The sequence below is a fragment of the Pagrus major genome, chromosome 23 (genome assembly GCF_040436345.1).
Source record: "Pagrus major chromosome 23, Pma_NU_1.0".
Lineage (NCBI taxonomy): Eukaryota > Metazoa > Chordata > Actinopteri > Spariformes > Sparidae > Pagrus > Pagrus major.
Genome location: NC_133237.1, coordinates 9,097,627 through 9,124,682, shown reverse-complemented (window position 1 = coordinate 9,124,682; position 27,056 = coordinate 9,097,627). Strand labels below are relative to the sequence as shown.

General features: G+C 40.1%; 2 protein-coding genes across 2 annotated transcripts; both read left to right on the top strand.

Moving 5' to 3' along the window:
- The first annotated feature begins 147 nt into the window (after positions 1–147).
- On the top strand, positions 148–10,094 carry il2rb (interleukin 2 receptor, beta). Its single transcript, XM_073493677.1, has 10 exons — positions 148–413; positions 1,799–1,893; positions 2,502–2,646; positions 2,828–2,894; positions 3,430–3,523; positions 3,777–3,925; positions 5,099–5,279; positions 5,440–5,545; positions 5,633–5,711; positions 7,870–10,094. The coding sequence occupies exons 2-10, from the start codon at positions 1,815–1,817 to the stop codon at positions 8,641–8,643; spliced, it is 1,674 nt and encodes a 557-aa protein (XP_073349778.1). The 5' UTR covers positions 148–413; positions 1,799–1,814; the 3' UTR covers positions 8,644–10,094.
- A 9,856-nt stretch (positions 10,095–19,950) lies between these two features.
- On the top strand, positions 19,951–26,385 carry c1qtnf6a (C1q and TNF related 6a). Its single transcript, XM_073495351.1, has 3 exons — positions 19,951–20,009; positions 23,253–23,456; positions 24,186–26,385. The coding sequence occupies exons 2-3, from the start codon at positions 23,261–23,263 to the stop codon at positions 24,737–24,739; spliced, it is 750 nt and encodes a 249-aa protein (XP_073351452.1). The 5' UTR covers positions 19,951–20,009; positions 23,253–23,260; the 3' UTR covers positions 24,740–26,385.
- The last annotated feature ends 671 nt before the right edge of the window (positions 26,386–27,056 follow it).

The window sequence follows — 27,056 nt, the reverse complement described above, 5'->3', positions numbered from 1 at the left end:
AGGAGGAGGAGGAGGAGGAGGAGGAGGAGGTGCTCTGCTCTACAACAACCCTCACCTCTTCCTCCTCCCCACCGCGGCCCGTCCCCTCTCTCTCTCTCTCTCTCTCTCTATCACACACACTGCACCATGAGGCTTCCTGTAAGCCTCAGACACAGGCTGTGGTTGCAAGTGGAAAATGTCACTGGGCACTTTAAAGAAGACGAGAGAGGGGCAAGAGTGAGGAGACAGAGGGATGAGTGACAGAACGACAGAGAGAGAGACACAGAGAGAGAGAGATTGCATCAGAGAGAGAGAGAGAGAGAGAAAGAGAAAGAAGAAAAGGAAATCTTCTGAACTCGTCAGTCCAGAAGAGAGGACGACGATGAGTTTCCTCTCAGGGACCCCCCGGGACACTTACTGACCAACGTCAGGAGGTACGGTATCACTTCTTTAAAAAATAAGTACATGGCATTATTTATTTTATTTTATTTTATTTTATTTTATTTTATTTTATTTTATTTTATTTTATTTTATTTTATTTTATTTTATTTTGTTTTGTTTTGTTTTATTTTATTTTATTTTATTTGAAAGGGACAATGTACATTAAAGGAGGACTTTGTAGTTTTGGGGAAGAAATTCAAGAAAGAGAATCTTCATTTTTTTCTGCCTAAACAAACTAAATAAACAAACTCTCTCTGTTTTCATGACTGAATAAACTCAGTAAACAAACTGACTTTAAAGGACAACACAGTTTCATACTGTTTCATTTTATTTATATGTGGCAGACCCCACCACCTTTCTAGCTTTAAACAGTGTTCTGGGGACCTTATTTTCCTCTGAGAGCAGCTTGTTCATTCACTTATGGAAAAAATAATGTATTGTTACCTCATTAACATTGTAAATATTAAAATGTCCTCTCCTAAACTACATAGTGCCCCTTTAATCAACATTCTTTAAAAATCTAAATGCACCTGATTTAGCCGAGAGACAACTTTTACAGTGTCTTTCTCGCTCTTGTGGCTGTTTTTCAACAAATAAGAGGATATTATGTAGGTGTCCTTACTTGCTGTTATTATTCAGAACAGGCGGTTTTGTTTCCCTTGAACATCGTGTCATGATATGCATATCAAGTGCCGTGCCACATCTGCTCTTTTCATCATAGTCCTACACAAACCGGGTTTTGATGGAAAAACCGCCAACACCGGATGACTCAAACTGATCACAAATAGTGTGACTTCATCTGGCAGATATACGAGTCAGAAGATCAAAATCTGATCCTTGATATTTAGATTTATATATATAGAGAGGTTTTTTTTCAGACTGTTTTTTAGCAGAAGTCATCCACACTAATCCTCGATGCTTAATAATAATTAGTTTTTAGCAGCACACTTCATATGTTCTCTGTGGTGCAGCAGCAGCACAGGTGTCAGTGTTTTCAGTCAAGTTTCACATGTAGCTCTGATCGTTGCCGCCTTCTCTCAGGATGAGTGTTTCGCTCAGTGTGGATCCGAATTGATTTCTTACTCTCAAAAGCATACAGCACCGTGCTCATGATGATTGGCTGACGCAGTTTCAACGTCCAGGTTTCAGAAACATTTTCATACAGAGGTAGAAACTTGTTTGGGTAACTATGTGGTCATAACCAGCACTTTGTCTGTGAGGGGGAAATGATTAGGTTTTTAACACATGTTCTCCACTTACTTCTGGGTTATACATGAATACACCTTTTTTTTTCTGCTGAATATGCTCATGATTTTGACACGACTGATTCAGAGTCTTGTTCTACTGCACAGTATGTATTGATCCTCTCTGTTCACAGTCATATTGCCGTGGCCATGGAGATCCTGTGGTCCTTGTGCGTCCTGTTGGTCCTGTTTTCAGTGGATGAAGCCCACTCTCACAAAGGCTCACAAGGTATATTTGAGTATGTTGATAATAAAAACAGTGACTGACCTTTAGGCGCAAAGGATAGAAAACAATAATTAGTGAGTTTGCTGGGTTTTTTTTAAAGTGAAGTCTGTTTTTTGCAAGTCATAACAAATATTTATGAATGATAACATTTTAAAGGTGCACTATGTAGTTTTGGGGAAGAGATTTTGATCAGAAGAGAAACATCTTCATTGACTGATTTTTTTATGCGTAAACAAACTAATTCGTGACTGAATAAACTGAATAGACAAACTGACCTTGAAGGACAACTCAGTTTCATACTGTTTTACTTTGTTTATATGTGGCGGACCCTGCCACCTTTCTACCTTCAAACAGTGTTCTGGGACCTTATTGTCCTCTGAGAACAGCTTGTTTATTCAGTTATGGGAAACAATAAATATTTCTGAGTTTGTATTATTACCTCATTAATATTATAAATATCAAAATTCTGAGTTTACATTTTTTCACAAGGGTTGCAATTGCAACTCCAGTACGTCAAGAGATAACTGGTTCGCTGAAGGACAAGTCCACTGATAAATACAGGCACCATCATCTCTCTCTTCTTCTCTGTTGTTTTGTCTCTGTCACTCAAGGACTCTCCTGTGTAAATGACGTCGTCAGCACCGTCAGCTGTACGTGGAACGGAGCTCCGGTGGCTCCTGGTGCGAACTGTTCGATCACTGGTGCGAGGAAAACTAAGCTTTATATAGGCAACAAGAAAATTCCCACCGAAATGATGTAAGGTTTTATAGATACTATACTCATTTCTGCTTGCTAAAATATTATGGATTGGAAATCTTTGCTCCCTTGTCCTTTGTTTTTTTTTTGGCTTTGGAGGTGAAACCATGATGAACAGCAGCCTCGTCAGTTGGTCAAATCTGCAGAACTTAATGATCATTTTTGTACTTTTTTTTCTCAGTCGAACTTGCAAGCTGGAACAACACGGAAACTCTCCTCCAGACTGCAGTTTTGTCTTTGAGAATCAAGTAAGTCACCGACAATATCATGAAAAAGAAGATGTAAACATCTCATCTCAGCAAAGAAAAAATGCAAAACGTGTTATACTTATAGGTGCAATATGTAAGAATTGTCTGGCTTTCGAATGTATACTCAAAACGAACAAGCAGCAGCATATCACCCGCTAACTGCAGCTGACGTTAGCTAGTAAGCTTGATTAGCCGTTCATCTATTAGTCCGGACTGGGGACTGAGATCTGAGATCGGGGTACCGGGACAGTGTTGGTGTTTAAGGATGTTGGAGGCGCTGCTAACTTCATTAGTTATCTCTTCATCCCAATACATGGACGTCATAATATCAAAAAACTTACATTTCTTCACATTATGCTGACAGTTTTAGTAAATGCTTTCAACTAAAATTCTTACATATTGCCCCTTCAAATAAAAAATGAACACAACAATAATCAACAGTCTCAATCCAAAGCTAAATGCCACGTCTTCTTGTTGCTCTACCCGTACAATGTCTGTCGTCACTGTTTAAGTGATAATGTTAATGTCCCACCAGATGCTCAACTGTTTCAAAGGCCTGCCCTACATCAAAATGGAGTGTGATGGCACGTTGGTGGAGAACATCACAAACTATGAACTATGCAATCACAGTGAGTGGATTTTACTTCCTCAGTCAACTTTTGCTTGAAAAGTTATTTACAAATCTGTTATGAAAGAACATTTGACATCATTTCACAGTTGTGTCAAGAGAATGTTAAAAAAGTTCAGACAGAATTCTGCTCTACCCGAGAATAACATGTTCAGGAGGCCATCCGAAACACATTATGACAAATGTGTGTGTGTGTGTGTGTGTGTGTGTGTGTGTGTGTGTGTGTGTGTGTGTGTGTGTGTGTGTGTATACAGTCAAAATGAATCCTCCAGGTGCTCCCACTGTGTACAGCAATGCCAGTGACACCTGGATATCATGGAGTGCAGGCAGTCCTGTCTCGTTCTTCATCAAAGAGGAAGTTAAGTTCGAAGTTCAGATCAGACAGAATGGACAAACATGGCAGGTGAGTGCCTTTGGATACATGCATGAATGGACATTTTTGGAAAATATAACTGATATTTTACACATACAAGCTAACATGCTCACAATGACAATGCTAACATGCTTATGTTTATTATGTATAATGTTTCCAAGTTCACTATCTTACGTCCTTTGTTCAGAGTGTAAGCATGCTTTGTTACTGAATGTAATCTGTAAATCTGTAATCTAATTACATCTTTTTTTCTGTAACTTTACTGGAATACAGTTACCTTTTTTTTGTAACCTGATCACTTATTCCCTTTACTTTTATTCTGTTACCCCCCTAAGCCTGCAAACTTGTAACAAACAGTTGCCACACTTACACATCCAGCTGTTACGCAGTACCATCGCCATTCAGTCTTATTTTGGGCCATAATGGCGAACATAAGTCCAATATTCTCTCTCTTTAAGCTCCGTTTTTGGTCTCTACCAACTCGCAAGAAAATATTTTGGCCTCTAGCTGCTAACTTCTCCACTATATTCAAACGTTAACTGAGTCTGTCTGCTGTTTGGTGTTGAGCAGGTAGTGTACAGTTGGTTTTTATGTTTTTTATAGCTGAAAACAGCCAGCTGCCGGGCAGAAAACATTGTAGTTGCTGGCTGGACAGCTACTCAGTGAGCTGAAATTACCAATATGGAGTGGAGTAGCAGATTTAGGTGATAATTCTCAGTAGGTTGATCATTTAATGTGACTTCAATTTCAGATTGAAGCAATAGTTTTCACATTGCCAAAAAATAGGTGTTACAACTCATGAATGTGCTGACTAAATTTAAGGGCAATCCTTCTAATAATTATTGAGACATGTCATTCAAAACTACGAATGTGAACCTCATGGTGGCACCAGATGAGACCTCAGGGGATCGCTAAGGTCAGAGGGCTTTATCATCTTGGAACCCATGAATGTCAGGATATACATTTCTTGGCAATCCATTCAATAGTTGTTGAGATATTTCAGTCTGGACCAAAGTAGTGGACTGACCGATAGTGCCATCCAAAGTACGGTCTGTTGTATATTTTCGTCGCGGGAGGCTTCTCATAGTTTTACATATATCGTTTTCCCTTCCACTAAAGTTCGTCCTTGATGTGTCATGTTTATATATACTTTGGAGATACACCCTAATTTTGACTTCCTGCCAAATTTTCATCTGTCATCAGGAGGCCCAACTTCTGTTCAGGCAAAAATCAACGCTAAAAATACCTTCTCTGCAACTAAATGGGCACTGCCATGTCAGGGTGAGAGTCTACCCCATCAAGTGGACTAACAGCCACTGGAGCAACTGGAGTCCAACAACGTCCTGGGTTGTAAGAAACAAGGGGGAAGCACCACAGGACAAAGGTGACAACACTTTGCATTTCCAGGCTGTTTGAGCGATAACAAAAACAGCTCACAGGCTTTTTGATATCAGCATGATAACAGTTCTCATTTTAACGAGGGAAAATATTGACTGTACTTGTAGATGTATTTTACACAGTGTAACATCAGCTCTGTGTTTCAGGGTGGCTTCTGGATGAGACACGACTGATAATGTGGGGAGGGATATTCATCTTCGTTCTCTTCCTTATTGTAATGCTGATCATTTACAGGAGTTGCGTGAACAAAGGGTGAGTATAAAGCTGTTTTTTGTGTACATGTGTGTGTTTGCATGTTTGCATTATGTCTAATCTGATGGTTCCCTTTTGCCATTTCAGGCTCCACAAAAAGAAGCCAGTACCAAACCCTTCAAAATACTTCCACACTCTCCACTCTGTCCACGGGGGAAATCTAAAGGTAAAAATAAATCTTTTCACCACATATGAATCCTTTTTACCACAACATCGTTCCACATAGAACATTTAAGCACATGTGCGTCAGAAACTGCAGGTGTTACCACCAAAAACTATTAATACACGGAAGTAACATAACATTGACGTAGGCTTGCCTTTTTTATTCATGCTGTTGCTCTATTATGATTATTATTATCAGATGGATAAATATTAATGTTAAATCAGTATTCAGTTACTTCTGGTAACTATTAACTCAGAATTAGAAGTACTTATGTTTCCTTTGTCACTCACTGTGAAGTCTGATTGCATTTCTAACAGCAAAACTGCCCGATCAGTGTTTTTTTTTTGTTGTTGTTTTGTTTTTTAAATGACGCAAAACCTTTTCTTTAGAAGAGGATCAGGGCCACTGTAAATTTTGGGGGGGTTCTGACTTTTTTTTCACAACTTTTGCTCCAAATTCTTACTTTAATCCAGCAGCATTTTGACCTTAAATTCTGAATACTGACTTTTTTCTCTGACTTAAGAAAAGGATTCTGGGTAAAAAGTCAGAGGGGCTAAACTAGTGTTTGCATTACAGGGACATTAAGGCATTCATGACAATACAGTCAATTGGCTGTGACTTTGGCTTGGCAAACCTGGTTGGTCGACATGTTTTTGTTTGTTTTTTTCTAACTTGTCCCAGCTGGAGTACCCCAGGGTTCAATACTGGGACCAGTTTTATTCTCATTCTGCTGTGTCAAGTCTTCATCCTGCATACTGTAGGCCCAGTAACCCTATACAAAAGTTTGAGTGGTGGAGAAACTATCGCAGTACCACTCTAAAAAACACTCCATTACATTTCAAATTCTGCATTAAAATCTTACTTTAAGTTACGTAATGTTTTGTGGGCTTTGTAGTCTCCAAAGCAACTATACTGGTCTTGCACTTGTGTAACACTGTTGGACTCATTATGGACAGTTTAACAACAAATGGTCAAAAGTGATACAGCAGAACCAGAAGCATCAACTTTTTTATTCTACACATTCTTCTTCCTTTTCAAAACCTGGTGCCTACGTTACCCACAATGCAACTTAGCCACTGAGTGACATCACTGAAGGCAATTTATCAGATTACATGCAGCTACTTTCAATCGTATCAAGTTATATGTATTATTCATACTTTTTCTTGCTCATTGTTTGTCTAACTCAGCGCGTCTCCCGACAGAACACCACAGTTGAATATTAGCCAGCACGCATATTTTGGTTGCACTCAGAGCAGCTGATGTTGCCGTTGTCACAACAACAAGTTAGCAACAAGTCTGTCTGTTGACTCATCTTTTTTTCCAAGAACCCAAATTATTTCTACACTGCTGATTTATTAAGAGGGGAGTAAATATCCTCATCGATCACACCGAATCACATATTTTACACCTAAAGGTCAGTTTCTGTTCTTGAGGAGTGCTACTCAACAGCTGTTTATTGTCTCCTGGGGCTTTGTTCATGATGTTATTAGGGTTATCTTGGCTGGTGCTTGTAGAATAATTTATAACAGGAAGCCTGTGTTGCAAACAGCAGGTATCTAGTTTAAAAGATGAGGGCGTTTACCAGGCAGGAAAGGGGGAGGGAGAGCATGTTAATTGTTGCATTATGGGAAGTGTAGGATCCAGATGTTTTGGCTGTCTGCTGCTTCAATTTTGACCATTTAAAAAAAAAAACTTTTTTGAGAGTGAGTGAGTGCCACAACATGGTGAAAATTAAATACTGCTCATGGGCATAACTCCCCTGCAAGCCTCCCCAGTCTAACAGGCAGGAAGGTTGAATACAATAGGAGGTAGAGTCTTTGCTGTCTCATTTAGCTGTTGCATGACCTCCTTGCCTATTTTCTGTTTGCAGCTCTAGTTCAGGTTAATAAGAAGGAAGGGGATGTCACTCGCCCGCCATCAGTAATTACCAGTAAAAAGAACAGAGCAACCGCTGAGTGTCCCAGATTAGAAAAAAATAAGTTTTAAAACCACAAAAGATCAGAGGCCTCTCAGTGTGGTTTGTCTGTTGCTTGTATTTCAAACTTACACTCATATACGTAGCACTTTCTGACATTCACTCGCACTTACTACGAATTTAAGAACACCCACGTCATTTTTCAGGTATCTTTTCTACTCTTAATCTCTCTTCCTTTTTCACCAGAAATGGCTGAATCCTCTGTCAGCTCCTGACTCATTCTTCACAGCCCAGCCTTGCGACCACATCTCCCCGGTTGAGTTCTGTGAAGGCTCTGACGTGGCCCCCTCCACCTCCCCCTCCTCCAGCTCCACCTGCGCCCTGCTCCACTTCAAGTGCTACCCCTCGGCCGGCTCAGACACCAGCGGCGTCGCTGACAACTCCTCCTCCTTGTCCAACTTCTCTAACAGGGGCTACTTCCTGTCCAGCTCCTCCGGTGGCTCAGCTCGAACTGACCCAAATCCTGCCTACTTCACCTATAAGGAGGATTTCCACAATCAGCACAACAGCCACCCCCTCCACCTCTCCCTGTGTCCCTCCATCACCTCCTGTCCGACCTATGAGAGCTTGAAGAGGGAGCCGCAGAGCCCTGACTCTGGCTTTGGCATTGGGAAGGAAGATGAAGAGGACAAGGGAGGTTTTATGGTTGAGGGTGTAGAAGAGGAGGAGGTTTCAGATGTTCACCAGACCTCTCCTCTCCTCATCCTCCCTCTACATCTTCCTCCCCATATGTGTCCCCCTGCCTCCACTCCACCCCCTCCTAATGCTCCCAGTCTGATTCAGGAATCCTCTGGTAGTCAGCAGGTAGATACACCTGTGGCAGCTGCCAGTGGTAGCTATGCGGCGTGGCCTTTGGCCAGTGCCATGTGTAGGTCTACCTCCATGCCTGTGGAGCCCTGTAAAACAGGCTATCTGACGCTCAAAGAGCTGCAGACAACATTCAGCAATAAATCCATCTGAAAACTACTTAAAATGCATCTGGAAGAATCCCTTTCTATCATATTAGGTGTATGTGGAGACGCTACAGGTGTCATTGTTTTAAAAAAAACAAATACATGATGCAAAACATTGAGGTGTTTGGTTCAGATACTAGTGGGGAGGTTTCATGGTGATTCACCATTTTGTCCATAAATGTAGACCTGTGGAGTTTTACGATACATATCTATAAAGGTTTTCTCAAAATGAGATTTTCTCACTCTCTGAGCCAGAAATCTCCACTTCAGTAGCACTTCTTATCTAGTATCTGGTTTTCACAGAGTTGTTTGTTCATGTGTCATTCATAGCCTGAACATTTTATTCCTCAAACATGGCAAAAATGTATTTTTCATGGATGTTGGCAGCATTTTCTGATTTATTAATTGATAAAGAGAGACATCCAAAATTCCCTCAGTGAAAAGCTTTGACTCTGATATGTCAACACAATGAAACAAGAAATTTGATCCTGGCTTCTTCCAATGTTCAGATGTCTGTTATGGAAAGTCATGCAAATTAGATAATGCCTCATTTCTATTTTTTTTTTTTTTTTTTTATTATACTGTTTTAATCCCACAAGGGGAAATTCTTTTTATCACTCACGTTATACATGCATGCACACCCACACACACACACACAGTGTATAGAGGAGAACGAGTGAATGGGCAGCCATCTGCAACGGCGCCCAACGAGCAGTGTTAGGGGTCGGTGCCTTGCTCAAGGGCACCTCGGCAATGCCCAGGATGTGAACTAGTATTCTCCATTACAAGTCCACATCATACTCTTTTTTGGTCCGAGTGGGACTTGAACCGGCCACCTTTGAGTCCCCAAGCCAAGTCCCTACGGACTGATCTATTGCCGCCCCCAAGACAACATTCTGACAACAAGACAACAAGACAACAAGACTGTTCTATATTTAAACACAATTTAAAAGCAATCTGACTGATTGTTAAGTCTAATCTGACTGTGGATGCGAGCATCTCCGGAGAATAAATGTATTGTTCAGTTTTGACTAACAAAAAAATAGCATTTTTACAAATTGTATGTTTTTAAAGGAGACGTATAATGCTAATTTTCAGGTTTTGGTTACTACTAGAATAGGTTTACATGCTTTGGTGCTCATAAAACACATCAGTTTTCTCATCCTGTCCAGTGCTGCAGCACTGTGTTCCCCCTCTGTCTGAAATGCTCCGTTTTAGCTCCTGTCTCTTTAAGACCCCCCTCCTAAATAGTCTCCTCTGATTGGTCCGCTCAATATGCCTGAGCAAGCACTGCTAACAACAGAGCAGCTGTGCTAAATCAATCATTATGTGCCAAAGTAGCCACTAAGCATACATTATGCAAATTTGTGACTGTGATTTAGTGTGATGTCACAAAATCACAGAATTAAAGGCGGGCCTACTGACGATGTGTTTGAGGAGCAGCCTGTATGACATACTGAAGAAAAGGAAAAAAACGAAAAAGCATAATAAGTCTCCTTTAATATTTTAACCCTTCACTGACTTACTAACTGACATATCATCCCCTTATTACTGTAAGCTTTTCCAGTGAACATGTTACAGTTTGTTTTGAGTCATCTTTCTGGCTACCTATTAAGTGAAGGTCCAACATACATTTTTTTTCTAGCTCAGTTTTTGGTCTCCACCAGCTCTAAAGGGAAATATCTGTCATGATAGCTGCTAAATGCTTCACTACTCTTAACAGCTAATCACTAACCTTTTCAAGCTGTTTTGCTCCTGGACAGCTAGTATACAGCGCTGCTGCTGAAAACAAGGTTAACATGAGCGGTGAGAGTAAACCAAAACAGCAAGGTTGCCGGCCAAAAAGCTGAAATAACGGCAAAACACGAGTTGTAATTCTGTGCTAGATGGTCTAACAAGCAAACCCTTTCACACAGCACATAGTCGTGTGATCAAAAATTGTAAAAAATACATCATACCAATTTATGTAGCAGGGATCTGTCTCCATGAGAGTGGTGTAAGAGATATACATGTGAAAACAGAGTTTCAGATATACTGACTTGGACTGCTGAGTCATTATTAACTGATACATATGTAATGTACAATACATCGTTCTTGAATGTGGGACTCTTAACAAACTATATTTTTTATGTTTCAGTGTGCTTTATTTGCATTAGTGTGCAAATATATTCTGTATATGAAATAACATTGCAAAGCAAGGCATGAAAGTAGACTTTAATCTAAATGCTATTGTCAGTTATTAATAGGTAACTTTGGTATTTTTCAACCTGGAGATGATTTTCGCAGTGGAGAATGAAATGTTTATAACGGCGGTAAAATGACTGTTTCTGCAGATGGAGTCTGGTGGCTTTGGCGAGAGCGATGACAGCTGTTTCTGGTCATACAACGAAGGATCTTGTTCCGTGACAGAAATAATCGATCTCTGTACCCTGTAAAGTTTAATAGATGACTTTACTTTTAAAAAAGTCAGTAAACCGTTTACTTCGGAAAAACCAAGTAAAGTGAACTATTCAATTTAAGCTGTACAAGCTAAAATATTTTAACAACTTGAAATAATTTTAGTCTATTTTACTTTGAGGTAATCATTTTCCTTGATTTTCCAGGTTGAGAAATATTGAAGTTACCCCTTGGAGGGGCTCTGTGGATCTTCTGTGTTGTACTGGAAACCAGTGGCTGTTAGCTGCCTCCATTTCTAAACTGATGTTAGCTGCTGTTGCTCTCTGATAGCGGAGCAGAGAGAGGCAGCATTAAACAACTTACACAAATCAACCGCAGACTTGAGACAGGGAAGGCTTCATTTTTCACAGCGCGTTGCAAACCACTCACATATGGCCAATAAAAAAGTGACTAAAACATGTAAATTGCTGTAATTGTTCCACAGAGCCCCTTTAATGACACTGCCTTTAAAAACATAAACACACAAAATGCAGTTTGCTTTTTATTACTTTAACCTCAATCTTGCAAAGACAAATGTAGCAGGAGCTCTTTAAAATAACTAATATCATTTATAGGATGAAAAGAGTTTCTTTTTTTTTTTTTGATAAAAGTTCTTCCTGCAGGCAGATCTGTGATTTTGAAAGAAAAAATGTTTCTGATGATGTAAATACTAATGAATTATCTGCAAGAAAGAGCATGCGAGCATTGCTTTAGAGTTGACTCAGGAGATGTTTTCCTGTGTGATGTCTGTTGTTGCTCACACAGTCCATGCTGATGTTTAAGGGTATGAAACTGACAAAGAAACAGAAACCTTCGAGCATTAATTGAGCTGATTTCAGTCTGGACTGATCTACTGTCAGAAACAAGGCAGCTGGTTTGCCACCAATGTTTCTGACAGTCAGTCTCATTTGTTTGGACAAATTTACAAGTAATTTCAAAGAAAACCTTTAATCATTATTTCAGAAACAGATCATCCATCCAACAATATAACTGCACCTGGTAAACCATCTACCGTGAAGCATTGTGTGTACAGGTATAACTGATTTCATGTCATATTTATCAGACTGCTATTTGTAGATTCATGTAAATCATTGAGGTTGTTGATGAATGCTGCGGCTTTTGTCTCTACATGCAGTATATTTCCGTTGCACTCAGTGACATCTGTGCAGAGACCAAACAAAATAAAACCTCTGGTAGAAATGGGTCACCCTTTGACTTCCTGTGTCGTTGTGGAAGAAGAGCTGAGGGGTGGGCATGTGAGCCGACATGAGAGAGAGAGAGAGTGTGAGAGACTGAGCCTTGAGTTGTATATGTGAGTGTTTACATGTCCTGTCAGGTGGTCCTGGTGGTGTGTGTGTGAGAGTGTGAGCGTGTGTATTAGAGTGCGGTTTGACATTTAACTCCGACACAACCAGCAACATCCGTTCAACTCACAGAAGATTTACAATATTTAGCCATGTCAGTAAGAAACCACACAAGATGCTGCTTTTCATCAGTGTTTCTCCATCTCTACTTTCCATTTCACAAGAGCTTAAGCTGTTACACATCATACCTAAGTATGTCAAGACACTTCACACACAAAAGAAGCAATATCTGTCATAAAGAGAGCGCTCTTATGTATTTGCTTGGCGTGTTGTTACTCAAAACACAGTTTGGTGGCCGGTGATGCTGGCCCAAATTGAAAAATTATACAATCGAAGTACAAAATCAAGTACAGTACACAAAGTGACTCTATTTAAAATAAATTGAGGAATCTAATTACCTCAAAATGATCATATAAAGTAGACTTTAAGTTGTTAAAACTGTTTAAGTCATAAAACTTAAATCCAGTAGTCTGCTTGACTTAAGGTAATTGGTTTCCTAACTTCTTTAAAATAAAGTCAACTGTACAAAAATAAAAACAAAATACAGCAAGAGAAGACTTCCCACACATGTTATTTATGTACAATAATTTAAATGTATAAAAATAATATTTTATGATTATATAGCACTTTACAAAAGGAAATAAAACCAGACATGGCACATAAAAAGAGAATAATGCTAGAGGAAGAAAAGACAAAAACTGATCAAGATTAAATAAACAGGAATAAATTAGGCTGATAAAACAAACATTAACCATTTCCCAAAGCTGTCACATTGAGATAAATGTACTCACTGATTCTTCACAGGAGAATGTTTGGTTTCTGGTATTAGTATTATACAGGTATTCGTACCTGTCTAAAGATATTATTGACCAATTTATCCATCCTGTTCAAAAAGTATGACAATTAATTGAATTTGTGTTGTAATTATTGATGTTCAGTAATAATGAAAATAATAATTGTATTTATTTGTTTAAAGGTGCACTGTGTAGTTTTGAAGGAGAAGTTTTAATCAGAAGAGAAAAATCTGCTATGACTGATTTTAAATGAATAAACAAACTCTCATCACAAGACAACACAATGTCATACTCTTACTTTGTTTACATCTTCAGGACCTTTCTAAGTAGCCAAGTTATAGAAAAACATCAATATTTCTGATATTTCACTGATATTTCTGAGTTTTTAAAATTAATATTGTAAATGTTACCTGAGTTTGAATTTCCTTTTTCAAAACATAGTGCACCTTTAATTTCTCCTCAATCAAAAAAAATGTCCCTCCCCTTTGCTTTTAAACAGAGAAATACTGACAGCATGACTAAAAATCAAACTGAAGACATAAGATGTTCACAGGCATCCTTGTCCCACGGACACAACAAGCTCAAGTGTTACCTTGAAACTTACAGAATCGTTTTGTTAGTTTTGTTAAACAATGTGCAATGAAAACTGTGAATAATACACATATTATCAACAGACAGTGACACATTATGACATGGAAATTAGATTGAGTTGATAACAACAGTCCACAACCAGTTAGTTTGGATAAATAACACAAATATTATATATATAAAAATAGCACTAACATTGGGTCAAAGTACAGATTGTCTTGGCTTTGATTGGTGATTGTGATGATTTTCTACCCATATATTTGATAAAATGAACCTAGTGTTGTGTCTTTGCTATTGATTTGTACTTGTATCATTTCTGAAACTAGAAGACATTTTTTCACCCACCACAGCCACAGTTTGCTCACCCTGCCACCAGACTACAGAGCAGCTTCTCTCCTCAGGCTGTGAGACTCCTGAACTCATATAAACAGCACTTCACCACCAAAATAGTCTTGTTTTTTGACTCGGTTGGTTATTTATCCATTCATTTATATAACTTTTTCATGAGTAGAATTAAGGGCTTACAGCTAAAAGTTTGTTATAAATCATAATTAAACTGAATCTTTACATCACAGGATGGACTGAAGGATATTTGATGCAGTGTGTTCATTCTGCCACTAGGTGACATTAGATAACTGAACAAACCTTCCCTCTCTGGGACCTGTATTATTGTTGACTTGTCTGCACAGCTAAAGACAAGCATCTTAATCATTTTAATGCAGTCCCTGCACCCTGATTCAATAAATATTGTCTTTACTGTGCTGCTAGGGTCCATCAGGCGTTCGTCCAGCTGCAGGGCTTTGCAGTCTCGGCCTGTTTAGATTTCCTCTTGCTTGCTCGGGCAATCAATGAGGAAGCTTTGACCAGCTGGCCAGAGAAGATGGAGAGGGAGACACAGGGAGCACATAAAATAGGGAGAGAGAGAATGAAAAACATTCCTTGTAAAGTCTGCTGGCTTGTTTTGGATTTAATTCACAGTGAGATGGGAGCATTTGGGGTCAGGGTGCCTGTGTGTTTCATCCTCATTACCTGGAATAGAAACAGGAAGCCTGAACTGTAGGGACGAGACACAGCAGTCACAACCACCACAGGGGTTGAATCAGTCAAGGCCAACATATAAAAGAGGTTGTAACAATGCAATGTGGATAACCAGGGACAATTTGTTCTGAAGGCAAAGGAGACACATTGTTTTAGCCATTTATATATAAAGATGTGTGGATGTCTATTACTATTACAATGTTGTGTTTTCAGCTAAAAAGGACCTAAACGCAAGGCAAAGAGGCAGGCAGTTTAAAAAACAAAAGGCAAGACTTATTAACAAAGCTGAAATCCCCCCCAAAAATTAAAAAATGCAGGCAATAAAAGAGCAGACGAGGAAAAGGCTGGCAACGAAAAAACAGGCAAAGGAGAATCCAAGAAATAACTAAAGAAAAATACAAAAACTCAGAACAAACCAAGAAGTCACAGGGAACAAAAGAACCAACAGAGTGAGGGGAAATCACAGGCTTAAATACACAGCACAGGGACTGATTAACAAAAGAACCGGTGAACAACAAAAATGTGGGAAAAAGACAAAGACAGGAAGTGTAAAGCAAAACATGATGCATGAGGGGAGAACTTGCAAAATAAAACAGGAAATTACTGAACAAACAACCCCAAACCTTGACAATAAACTATTTATATTTCCAAACAAACATCGGAGCCTGTGCGATTATAATCTGTAATAAATAAAAGGATTCTCATTGTATTTAAAAGTATTACTATTTAATATTCAAATATTTCTTTCATGATGGTTCTTAAAACTCAATATTTTCTGGGTTTTTTTTAAAGGACCAGTGTGCAGGATTTAGTGTGAGCTACTGAGAGAATCACAATTTAATATTAATAATTATGCTTTTATTAATGAATAATCACCATAAATCAAGAATCGTTGTGTTGTAACCTTGAGCCGTTTATACCCACAGAAGATGAGGCAACGGGTGATTTGTTTGTTGCAATCTGCTACCTCACTGCTCGATGCCACTAAATTTTCACAGGACTGGAGTTTTAAAGCGATAGTTAAACATTTTGGGAAATGTTCACTGTTCACTTTCTTGCAGAGAATGAGAGTTAGTCGGCCAGTTAGCTTAGCTTAGCATAATAATTGAAAAGACGAGCTGTTTCACCTCATCTGGCTCTGCCCAAAGCTAACAAAAGCTGTCCACCAGCGCTTCTACAGATGACTACTTAGCACATTATATCTTGTATACCTTTGGTGAGAGCCAGGCTAGCTGTTTCCCCCTGTTCAGAGTCTTTGTGCTATGCTATGCTAAGCTAAGCTAAACAGCTGTTGGTGTTAGCTTTGTACTTAACGTGCAAAAAGGAGGGCTGTGTTAATCGCCCCAGTGAAAGAAAGCAAAAACAAAGGAATCCTCTCAAGCATGACAGGATTACACTCCTGATGCACAATGGCTTCCTCTCATCATAAACAAAATAAATCAATAGAATAAATCAATGTCTAACCTGCTACAACAAAAAGTTAAACTATTTGTGCTGGAAACAACTCTGAGAGATTCTTATGTGATATCACAAAACTGTGGGAGCCCGCAGAGCAGAGTAGCCTATGACTAGTGAACAATCATTTATTGTAAGTCATAGTTAGATTCTGAACATTTACAGTGTGCTCGCCAAGTGTCCATTCCTGAGCTGAACCACAAGAATATCTGAGGTCTGAATTCAACCAAACTGTGAACGCAATGCCCCATGATTGTGTCAGCCACTAACAATATGTTTCTTTTGTCCTGCTTCTGGCCCCAAAAGTCGCCAATCCACCATAAGATAGGAGAGCGCAAATATCTGATTTCTAAACTTTAGAAACAGCCACGCAGAAGGGCAAAAAGACTCACCTGAAGAATGAAGAAAGGTGAGCTGACCTCGAGGTCAAAGCAAAGAGGAATTAGATGAGTGCAGTGGTGGTTTTCTGCTGCCGGAGCTCATAAAACAGATACCGAACAGAGAGATAAATGAGACTTCTGATTTAGGACTGCAGTGCCTCCAAATAAAACACCACCTGAAAGAACACCAGAAGAGGATTTCTGGGCCCAGACAAACCGAGAGAATTATGAGCCCCGGTGGGAAGGGACTGTCTGAATCCTAAAGAAAACAGCTAGTGAATGTTTACAGAGAGATAACGTAGACTGCATCAGGTGCTTTCAGACGGGTCCCTTACAAAAGTTTACATCGGCCGGAAAACCAGAGGAATGTTCTCCTGATGTAAGTGCATAACAGTGTAGGAAACCCTCGGGACCAATGGCGGTAATGTTGAACAGCTGTGCTCATGTTAACACATGCGCGCAGATTCTGCCTCTTGTTCTCCGACAGGACTGCGTTTTATGTGCAGACAACCTCAACAGGGGACATGGAAGAGTTATTTCAACTTCCTCTGCATCCTCTGCAATTTTCTTCAATTAAGAGACAATCAGGAAGTAGTTAGTGTGTGTGCAGTTAACAGGCGTCTGCTCAAGTGGGTAATGTCACTTCCTATATTAAAACATATGCCCCTTTGTCTACGTGTGTGCCAGGTTGATCTATTACTGCTTGAAAACTGTGGTTCAGAACCAACGTTGGATTTCTCTTGCTTCACTTATAAAAGCAATAAAATATGGTTGATCTGAGAGGAGAACATCTTTTTGGTGGCTTTCCTTAAAAGGAAAAGTTCAGTATTTTCGAAAATATCCTTATAGACCATATTTATACGGCGGTCATTGTCCCCTGATATCACGCTCAGGGTGAGAAGCTCAAACTCTGGGATAACGTTCTGTTTCTGTGTTCCAGGTTGCAAGTCGTATAAATGTAGAGAATCTGACGAGTTATTATCATTTCCCTACTCCCCGTACTCCCATTGATCAGCATCTTAAAAGATGATTAAGAGTAAAAATCTAAGGGGAAATTGAGCTATATTTCAACGTTTAACAACATATGTGATAACCAAGTTAGCTAACGTTAGCATTTAACCACTTCCTTGCTAACGTTTCTGTTTGTTTGTATCCAGTGCGTTTCACTTCCAGGCTTAAATAAATGTGTCCAAGATGTGTGACGTTAGCTGATGTCTAATTGAAGCTAGCAGGTTATCAAATACGTTGTTTTATCTTGAAATATGGCCCAATGTCCCTCCATTTTTTTAATATCCATTGTCTATTAAGTTGCTGATCAGTCAGGAAGTGGTGAAATTACAAACAAATTTGTCCGATTCTCAACGTTTATAGTACATCCAACCTAAATTACAGCAATATGACATTCGAGCTTCCCATCCTGAGCATGATGGCAGAGGAAAATGTAGTCTTGTAGGTCTCTACTCTTTATGCTAAGCTAAGCTAAACCCCCCATTTCTAAAGAGTGGATGTTTTAATTTCTTTGGAAGAAAACAAATTAGAGCAAAAAAAAATCAAAAACATATCCAAAAGACATCAAGGTCTTTGCCCGACGTTGAAAAGACTTCAACCTTGAACGTTAGCCTACTTGATAAAGGTTGGGTGACCAAAACATAGTTCATAATACAGCTGATATAGGTAGAGCTGATAAGTGCATGGCCACTGAGGTAGAGGCTTGGGGCTGTGACTGAAGTTAAAAAGATGTCGGAAAATAACAAAGTTTTTGCTCAGTGGGTCTAATTCCCAAAATGCTAAAAATATTCCTTTAAAGGGTCACAAGCCAAAAAAAAGTTGGGAGTCAAAGCTTTAAAAGATAATCAAGCGAGGCCCATTTAGCTGTAGAAATTCCACAGATAAAAGAAAGTACACCAACAGACGCCACCAGATGAAAAACCTGCTTGACCCGTCTTTGGTTTGGCTTTTTGGTCCAGAAATTCAGACTATAATATACATCATACTTTATAATCATTTAATTAAATCTGTTCAGAACATTTCATAACTTCATCTGCCTGGTTGCACAGAGCTCTTCAGAGATCAGTGCTGAAGGTTCCTCCTCTGTCATTGTACCCCTTATACTCTGTACTATAATCACATGTTTCTCTTCCTTGCATTTTGTCTAGCAGCTGCCTCTGAAGCTCAGCATTACAGTCTTAATTTGGGTCTGGAGCTGTACAGATTATAGCCTCTCTCTGCATGTGTGGCTGCAGCAGATGGGAGGAGAATGGAGGAATTCAGCACAGAGGAAATGCAGAAGTCCCAGAGGAGGGTGACCAGGAGTTTAGTGACTTTTGTGAATAGACCCAGAGGAGTGGTCCTCCAGTTAAAGGAACAGTTCACCCAAAAATGGAAAAATTCAGTGATTTTCCTTCATATAAAGTAGTAGTCCACAAAACATTTCTGGAGCCTCACGGCAAAACAGCCTCGCATCGTTCTCCTGAACAACTGAAGAACGGTAGATGGGGACTTAATTTAAAACATTACAAACAATCCAAAACATAACATAAATTGGCTCTGTATAGCTCGACTGATATAATTCAAGTCTCCAGAGGCCCGAGGTCACAATTTGATTTGAAAAGACTTTATTTACAACCTTTTTTAAGGCATTATCACTGTAGCTGCTAAGCTAATAGAATTAGCGCACACCCTATCTGAAGTAGAAAAAAAAGCTCGACCAGGTGTCAAAGGTGTAAATAACATCTTTGCAAATCAATCAAGTCTTCGGAAGACCCCTGACGAGCTGTAGGGTCGGCCATTTTAACTTTTTTGTTTGTTTGTTGCTTTTTTGTTGTTGTTTTTTCACACTTTCAAACAAGTCCCCATCTACTTCAGCTGTTTAGGAGAATGCTGGATCGCTATTTTTGCTGTGAAGCTCCTGACCAGAAATGTTTAGCAGACAACGAAACTTCACCTGACTTCCCGTCGGCACGGGGGTGAGTAGATGCTGAATTTTCATTTTTGGGTGAACTGTTCCTTTAAGCTCCATCCTACTCAGTTATTGGTGATGGCATTGTCCAGTCCTTTAGCATTACTTCACTTTCAAAACAACTTTTGGCAAACGAAAGCCTTTCAAAATAAGACTTATTCTGAGACTTTCATCCCTGAGGTGTTTCTGTCACATTAATGAGCGGACACTTGTTGCCTGAGTGCGTAAAACGAGGAGGGATCTAAAGGAAACCTCACTCCCACAGAGCCGGGGAGAGGAAGAGAGGGCTGCTGACTCAGGAGTCTCTCTCCTCCTCCTCCTCCTCCTCGGACTGAAGCGGCTGCAGAGACGTGAACGAGGTGAGATTCATTCAGATAAAACACATCTCTGTTATCTGTGGGATGCGCGCAGGTTGCATGGGCGCTGTTGCGATATTATAAAGCCATGAAGTGATTGCAGTTGCGTTTTTGCGCGACGGGACCGAGACAACAAACAGACAGAAACACGCTTCCATATCCTAAATCATGGAAATCTGCAAACTGTATATTAATTAATGCTGTTTTTATACTGCTGCCGCGCGCACTGGATATCTCTGCTTGTTTATTTATTTATTTATTTACTACACTTTGACTTTTAAGCTTTTACTGTAAAAAATAATCCTTCAAAGCATCCAGGCCACAACAGATCCAGCATTTTGCATATTTCAAGTTCAAGTTTCCAGTTCAAGTGGGATTTTCCATGAACACCAGTTATGTAATGTCCCTGGTCAGCGTATGAGCCATAACAAACACCCTGAATGGTCATCTGTGGTTCAGTGTGGAAGTCCCACCAGAACCTCAACACAAGCAGCAGGTTTCCACTGCAAGACAGATTACACCTGATGAAACACCACCAGGACCAACAGTCATATTTTGATTGAATGTGCAGCTCACTGTGCAGCTGCCAGGCCACTGATGGAAATGCACACGCAGAGGTGCATAGACTGCCAGTGCACACAACTAGGAGAGCAGTAAACAAGGCTGGTTTCACTGGCTCCCCCATATATCTAAACTGTGCTGCTAAACAATTACTTAATAGGGAGAGCAAATGTCCCGGCAGCAAGAGTATATGTGGACAGATTATGAGACAATAGCCCCCTGGACATGCAGACGAATTCCCACTCCTAATACATGGAGCAAGACCCTCTGACTGAAAAAGACACACAACAACTACAAATGTCACAGCACACTGCTTGTAGTCGTTTTGTGTCTCGCTGTAGTCGTTTTATGTCTCTTTGTAGTCGTTTCGTGTCTCTTTGTAGTCGTTTTGTGTCTCCTTGTAGTCATGTGTCCCTTTATAGTTGTTTTGTTTCTCTTAGTACTTGTGATGTGTATCTTTGAAGTCATTCAGTCTCTTCATAGTTGTTCTGTCTCTCTGTACTTATTGGCATCTTTATCCTTTGCATCTCTTAGAGTCGATGTACGTCTCTTTGTAGTACTTTTGTGTCTCTTCATACTTGTTTTGTGTCTCTTTTTAGTCAGTTAGTCTTATGTAGTTGTTTTGTATCTTTATGTAGTTGTTCTGTATCTTTATGTAGTTGTTCTGTATCTTTATGTAGTTGTTCTGTATCTTTATGTAGTTGTTCTGTATCTTTATGTAGTTGTTCTGTATCTTTATGTTGTCTTTTGCATCTGAAAATAATCATTTTCCGTCTCTTTGTAGTAACTGTGTCTCCTATTTTTGTCATTTTGCAGTCCAACGCAACAACACCACCACTCTGCATCTTCAAAATGACCACCATTTTTCTGACAGAAAAAAATACTTTATAAGACTGTATTATAGTGTACATATATGTACCTAATTAACAACATAGGCTAAATACACTCTGGTCCTATTTAGCTTTTCACTCCAACCAGAACAGCAACTGGTCTCACAGGTTTGGATCATTTACGTTCATTGTCGTCACACTGACAGGGAACACCGCTGGTTCAGGTTTTGAGCTGTACAACTGCAACAGTAAACTGAGCTTCTAAACACACAAAATGTGTTTTTGGTCTCTTGCTGCCTACCATGTCCTATCGTGTATGAAGAATGTAATTGTCAGTATGGATACAGCTGTCTTGTATAAACACAGCAGCACACACTGTTCCAGTTACAGTACACAGACACTGGGCAATCACTGTGAGTCTGGCAGACAGCCATCACTTTTCCATTCAAAAATACTCAGCTCGGCTCTCTGTTTAAAAAAAACCCCACTTCACTGACTCTCTCTGGATAAAACTGTGAGGAGTCAATCCTCCTGAGTTAATTAGTGATGAATTACGGGCAGCCTGCAGGGTAGTCTCTCTGTTGATTTATGGTCCTTGTGCCACTGCTCTGCTCCATTGTTTTGGAATTTACTTTAGGGATTTGGCTGAGAGTCGCATGAGTGAGTCAGAGGCACCATTGACCTCTCAGTCAGCTCTGTGGAGGCCAGAAACCCTCTATGGCTTTTCATTTAAGCAACCAGTTAAAATGTCACTGACTCATAAACTAATATGCTCCTTTTTTTCACAATTCTTGACTCCTATTGCTTCAGTCTGGGGTAAAAAATGTTTTTTCTGGCTCAAGGTCGAAGCTCCCTCTTTCACTTTTCCACTGCTCTGGGACTGACATCGAGGACAAATAATGATCTTATTTTCTTAGCAGCTGCTGAACAACTGATGTTTAGGCTGGTAAATATGTTTCATAAATACAATCCAGTCGTCTTTGCTGATGGTGATTTTCCTTTTTCTTCACGTGAACTGATGATTCCTTTATTTTTCATGTTTATCGAAATCATTTAAATGTATTTGTAATTGTTTTATAAAGAATTTTAGGTATTTTAACTTCATATTCTGCATCATGATCACTTGGATCTGTTCACTAAAGGCCTTGTTGTCCCTGCACAATTCACTGTTTTAGCTCCAACACAGTGAACCACCCTGCTTCATAGCATCAGGCCAGCTGTCACTTTGTGATATTTTAAAAACATACATATAGAGCGCCCTTTTTAGCCATGCTAGCATCTATGAATAGTAATGTTGGTTGGTCAGTCAGTACACCAGTTTTGTACAGACTGAAATAGCTCATCCACTGCTCGATGGATTGCTGTAGAATCTTTTAACTTGTGACTTTTGCTATGTGTTTTGATTGATTTTATATTTTGTTTATCCCAAGTATCCTTTTTGTTATTGAGGAACTCCACCAATTTTACACAGTAAAGTGTGTTCCAGCTTCCTCTGGAGCCACAAAAGGCTTTATGCCACTTTTTTCACACATCCAGTTGTACTTTCCAAGACCTGTAAACACACTTTAATGAATACAATTGGTGGAGTTACCCTTTAAATGTCCCTTACAGTTGCTTTACTGTGATGTATTGTTGTGCATATTTTTGAGTCACAGCTCCAAGTTCAACCTGATGTCATAGAACAAATGTTTGAAAACTGGAAATGTAATCATCTTTAAGGGTCCCAGAGCTGTTCACTGACTGTGCCCAGTTCCCAGGATCCAGATCCGCCAGCAGAAATGGATTCAAAGCGTAATAATCTGAAACTTTAAGGCTCTGCCAATCATCTGGTGGTTTCCTCTGTTTCTTGCTTCAGGCACAGTCATGTTGGGTGTCCTCCTCCTTCTGTCCCTGACCTCCCTGGTGGCCCTGGTGCCTCCTCCGAGTGCTCCTCCTGTCCCCTGCAGGCGCTGCTGTGATGACCTGGAGCCAGAAGAGGGCAGCGGAGCTGAGCCTCCCATCGGTGTGTTCAGCCGTGTGCCGGAGGTCCGTACCTACATCAACATGACCATCCTCAAAGGTAACAGTATGGGCCATATTAGGTCTCATGCCATTTGGCAGCATTTGCAGACACCATTATACTGTCCATCATAACCATGAGACCACTTTTTCCATTGGTTGATGCAATTTGTCAACCATATATGGGCAAATCTTTGACTGACACACAGAGCTTTTAGAGGATTTCAGAGCGTACTACGGGTTTTCTAAATAAAGCCACAAAATTGCATATTTTGGAAAAAAGTAAGGACTTACATAACCCTAGTGTTCACTTCATGAAATAGAACAATTTAGAAGGAGTCTTGATGGTCAAACTAGCTTCCACATATTTTCTTTATATAGAATTTAAAGGTGCAGTATGTAAGAAATGGACACCTGTTGAATTCTTTCTCCAATATAGGGGACAGAACATCCCCAAAGTAACTGTTACCTACTGCTAACTGTAGCTGCTAACTGTAGCTGCCATCATCTAGTTAGCTCAGATAGCCATGTAACTAGCAGTCCCATTAGCTGACTCGAGTATGCCTGCACTGTGAGATCACACCACTAGTACAGGAGCCTTGGACCTCTGGGGCTAGCTGGTTAGCATGCCAGCTTTAGTCGATGTCTCTGCAAAACTGATATTTCTTCACATTCTGTTGACAAGTTTAGTTAATTTCAGCTTTAAAAGTGGCTTTAGTGTCTTAGTTTCTATCCTGTGTCAGCATTGTTTACTTATTTCTGTTGTGGTGACTAATGTCACTGTTTCCAGGTGACAAAGGAGAACGTGGTGACAGAGGAACACCGGGTAAACCTGGACACGAAGGCCCTCCAGGCGCCAGGGGTCCCATGGGCTCTACAGGCACAAAAGGCCAGGCGGGCCCTCCAGGAGACCCCTGCAAAGCCCAGTACTCTGCTTTTTCCGTCGGCCGTCGCAAATCCCTCCACAGCCTGGAGTCCTACCAGGCGCTCGTGTTTGACACGGTGTTTGTCAACCTGGACGACCACTTCAACATGTTTAACGGGAAATTCATCTGCCGCAACCCGGGGATCTACTTCTTCAACGTCAACATTCACACGTGGAACTTCAAGGAGACGTATCTACACATCATGCACAACGAGTCGGAGCAGGCCATCGTGTACGCCCAGCCCAGCGACCGCTCCATCATGCAGAGTCAGAGCCTGATGCTGGAGCTGGAGCTGAGCGACGAGGTGTGGGTCCGCCTGTACAAGAGGCAGAGGGAGAACGCCATCTACAGTGATGATGTAGACGTCTACATCACCTTCAACGGATACCTCATCAAAGCTAGCGTAGAGGGGAAGTGAATGACAGAGGGAAGGCGAGGCCAAGGATTAGACTGGTTGGACTTAAACGCATCGAACTGACGTGGGAGCACAGCAAAGGAATTCACTGTAAAATCATGAAACTGTAAAATTCTCTGATTTCTTTTATATTTAGATAAAAATGGAGCCGGAATCAGAATAGTTACTGGAGAATGAGCAATACCTCTTTGAGAAAATGTGAAGAAATAAACTGAATTACGGTCATCGCCCCTAAAGAAAAATCTATTTTCTGAAATTTAAAGTGTAAAGGCAGATTCATTTACCTTACGCAGCATACACGACAACAAAACTATTGTGCGTGGTTTTATTAAAGAAATAGTTCAACATTTTGCAAAATATGAGTGTTAGATGAGGAGATTGATACCATTCTTGCATATTTATGTCAAATTGCTAGCTAGAACCACCCGCGTAGCATAGCTTAGCTTAGCTTAGCATAAAGCCTGGAAATTGGGAAAATGCTAGCCTGTCTCTGTCAAAAGGAGCCTTCTTTACACCTCGAAAAATCATTGAAAAAGATTTTGTTTGTAAAATCCGCACAAAGCAAGCATTAAAACAACAATTCATCGTTTGACGGGAGGTTATTTGCCTGACAATTTCTAGACCGCGAGTAGAGAGTAGAAAGGGATTTTGCAACACTGATACAGAGCCAGACTTCCAGGCTATATGCTAAGCTAAGCTAACCAGCTGCTAGCTGTAGTGTGTTATCTGTATCTGTTTAGCCCTACTTTATTTAAGATATGGCAAATATTTACTATTGTCACTTTGTGCTGAAGCGACTAAGCCGTGGTTTCTGCAGTAGGATAAAGTACTGTGTCATTGGTCATGTGGACTGATTTGTGAGTTTTGTACATGGTGCTAAAACCTGGTGCTAAGTGAACTTTTGTTGTTTATAAACTTTGGGTTTGTGAAACTGCAGGAAGCACAATGTTCTCTCTCACTAAGATTTAATGTCTTGTGGTGACTTTCACATTTTTTTGGTTGAATTATGTTTACCAGAAGGTGCTAAGTGTCCTCCCTCTCTCCCTCCCTTTTCATTTTAATGTCATGTCAATACAAAGTGAATGACTATAAACTGAGGCCCAAACGCAACATAAAGCATAATATGTTATGTAACCAGTCAAGTATAAATAAGATTAAATACACTCCTGTCACCTGGGACACCATTACCACCAATTAATACCAATATTGCCATTATGCCATTACTGATACGCCAAAAATAATCATTATAAATATGTTTATGATTGTATTATCATCAACTTTAACATCATTATTGATACTACAGTAGTAATTCAGTGTTATGTCATCTCTACCCTGACATGTCTTGCTTTTATGTAGTTCCTCATTATGACCTCTGGGGGGCAGTGTACACTGATGATTCGGCTTCAGCGGGGATGAAAGCAGAAACGAGAACTGCTCGGTATTAATGCAGTTATTACATTTTTATAATACTATTAGTTGTAGTCATAACACTAATGTACCAAGTTTGCAGATGGATTTACTAATAATGTTGAAGCCATAAATTGAGTGTAGTTCCTCGCTGTGACCACTAGAGGAGGTACTGTCATTAATTGAAATGCTCCCATGTCACACTTCCAGTAAAAGCTTTCAAAATAAAACAGGGAAACAGACAGCTGTGTTTCTTCTTGCTGTTCTTTATGTGACGGTTTACAGTTATGTTGACTAGTAACGTAAATGGGCGCCACTGGGTGCAGTGGTTAGCACTGGCACCTCACAGCGTGAAGGGATTCAGGTTCAAACCTGCCAGGTTGGGCCACGTTGGCTGGGACTCTTCTGTGTGGGGTGGGTTACCTCTGGGTGCTCCAAAGACATGCAGGTTAATTGGTGGCTGTAAGATGCCCATAGGTGTGAATGTGAGTATGAATTGTTTTTCTCTATATGTCAGTGCTGTGATGAAGTGGGGACCGGTCCCGGTTGTACCCCGCCTCTCGCACAATGTCAGCTTGGATCAGCAGTGTTTGATATGTTCTGAGTTTCTACAAGGGCACAAAATAATTTCTGGTAGTTTGGGGATACATTTGTGTTTAGCCTGAATTAGAAATGGTTAAGGTTTTAAAAAAAAACATCCTTGCAATCTGTCATTGCAAAGATCTTTGAAAAAAAATTGGTAGGTGGGAAGCCAGTGAGGGATCACACATCCATGTGCTGCAGATCTTACTGCTCTCACAGCACAGACTGTCTCCAAAAGGGCTTGTAGAAGAGATTTTGACATGAACATGAACATGAACACAGTGACACCTTCAGGTGGTCATGGAGAGCTGCTGAATAATTAGCTGCCCTC

Coding starts and splice junctions, on each gene's coding strand:
- c1qtnf6a (XM_073495351.1), top strand. CDS start 23,261: ATGTTGGGTGTCCTCCTCCTTCTGTCCCTGACCTCCCTGGTGGCCCTG. Junction 23,457..24,185: donor CAACATGACCATCCTCAAAG/GTAACAGTATGG, acceptor CACTGTTTCCAG/GTGACAAAGGAGAACGTGGT.
- il2rb (XM_073493677.1), top strand. CDS start 1,815: ATGGAGATCCTGTGGTCCTTGTGCGTCCTGTTGGTCCTGTTTTCAGTG. Junction 5,546..5,632: donor AGGAGTTGCGTGAACAAAGG/GTGAGTATAAAG, acceptor TTGCCATTTCAG/GCTCCACAAAAAGAAGCCAG. Junction 5,712..7,869: donor TCCACGGGGGAAATCTAAAG/GTAAAAATAAAT, acceptor CTTTTTCACCAG/AAATGGCTGAATCCTCTGTC.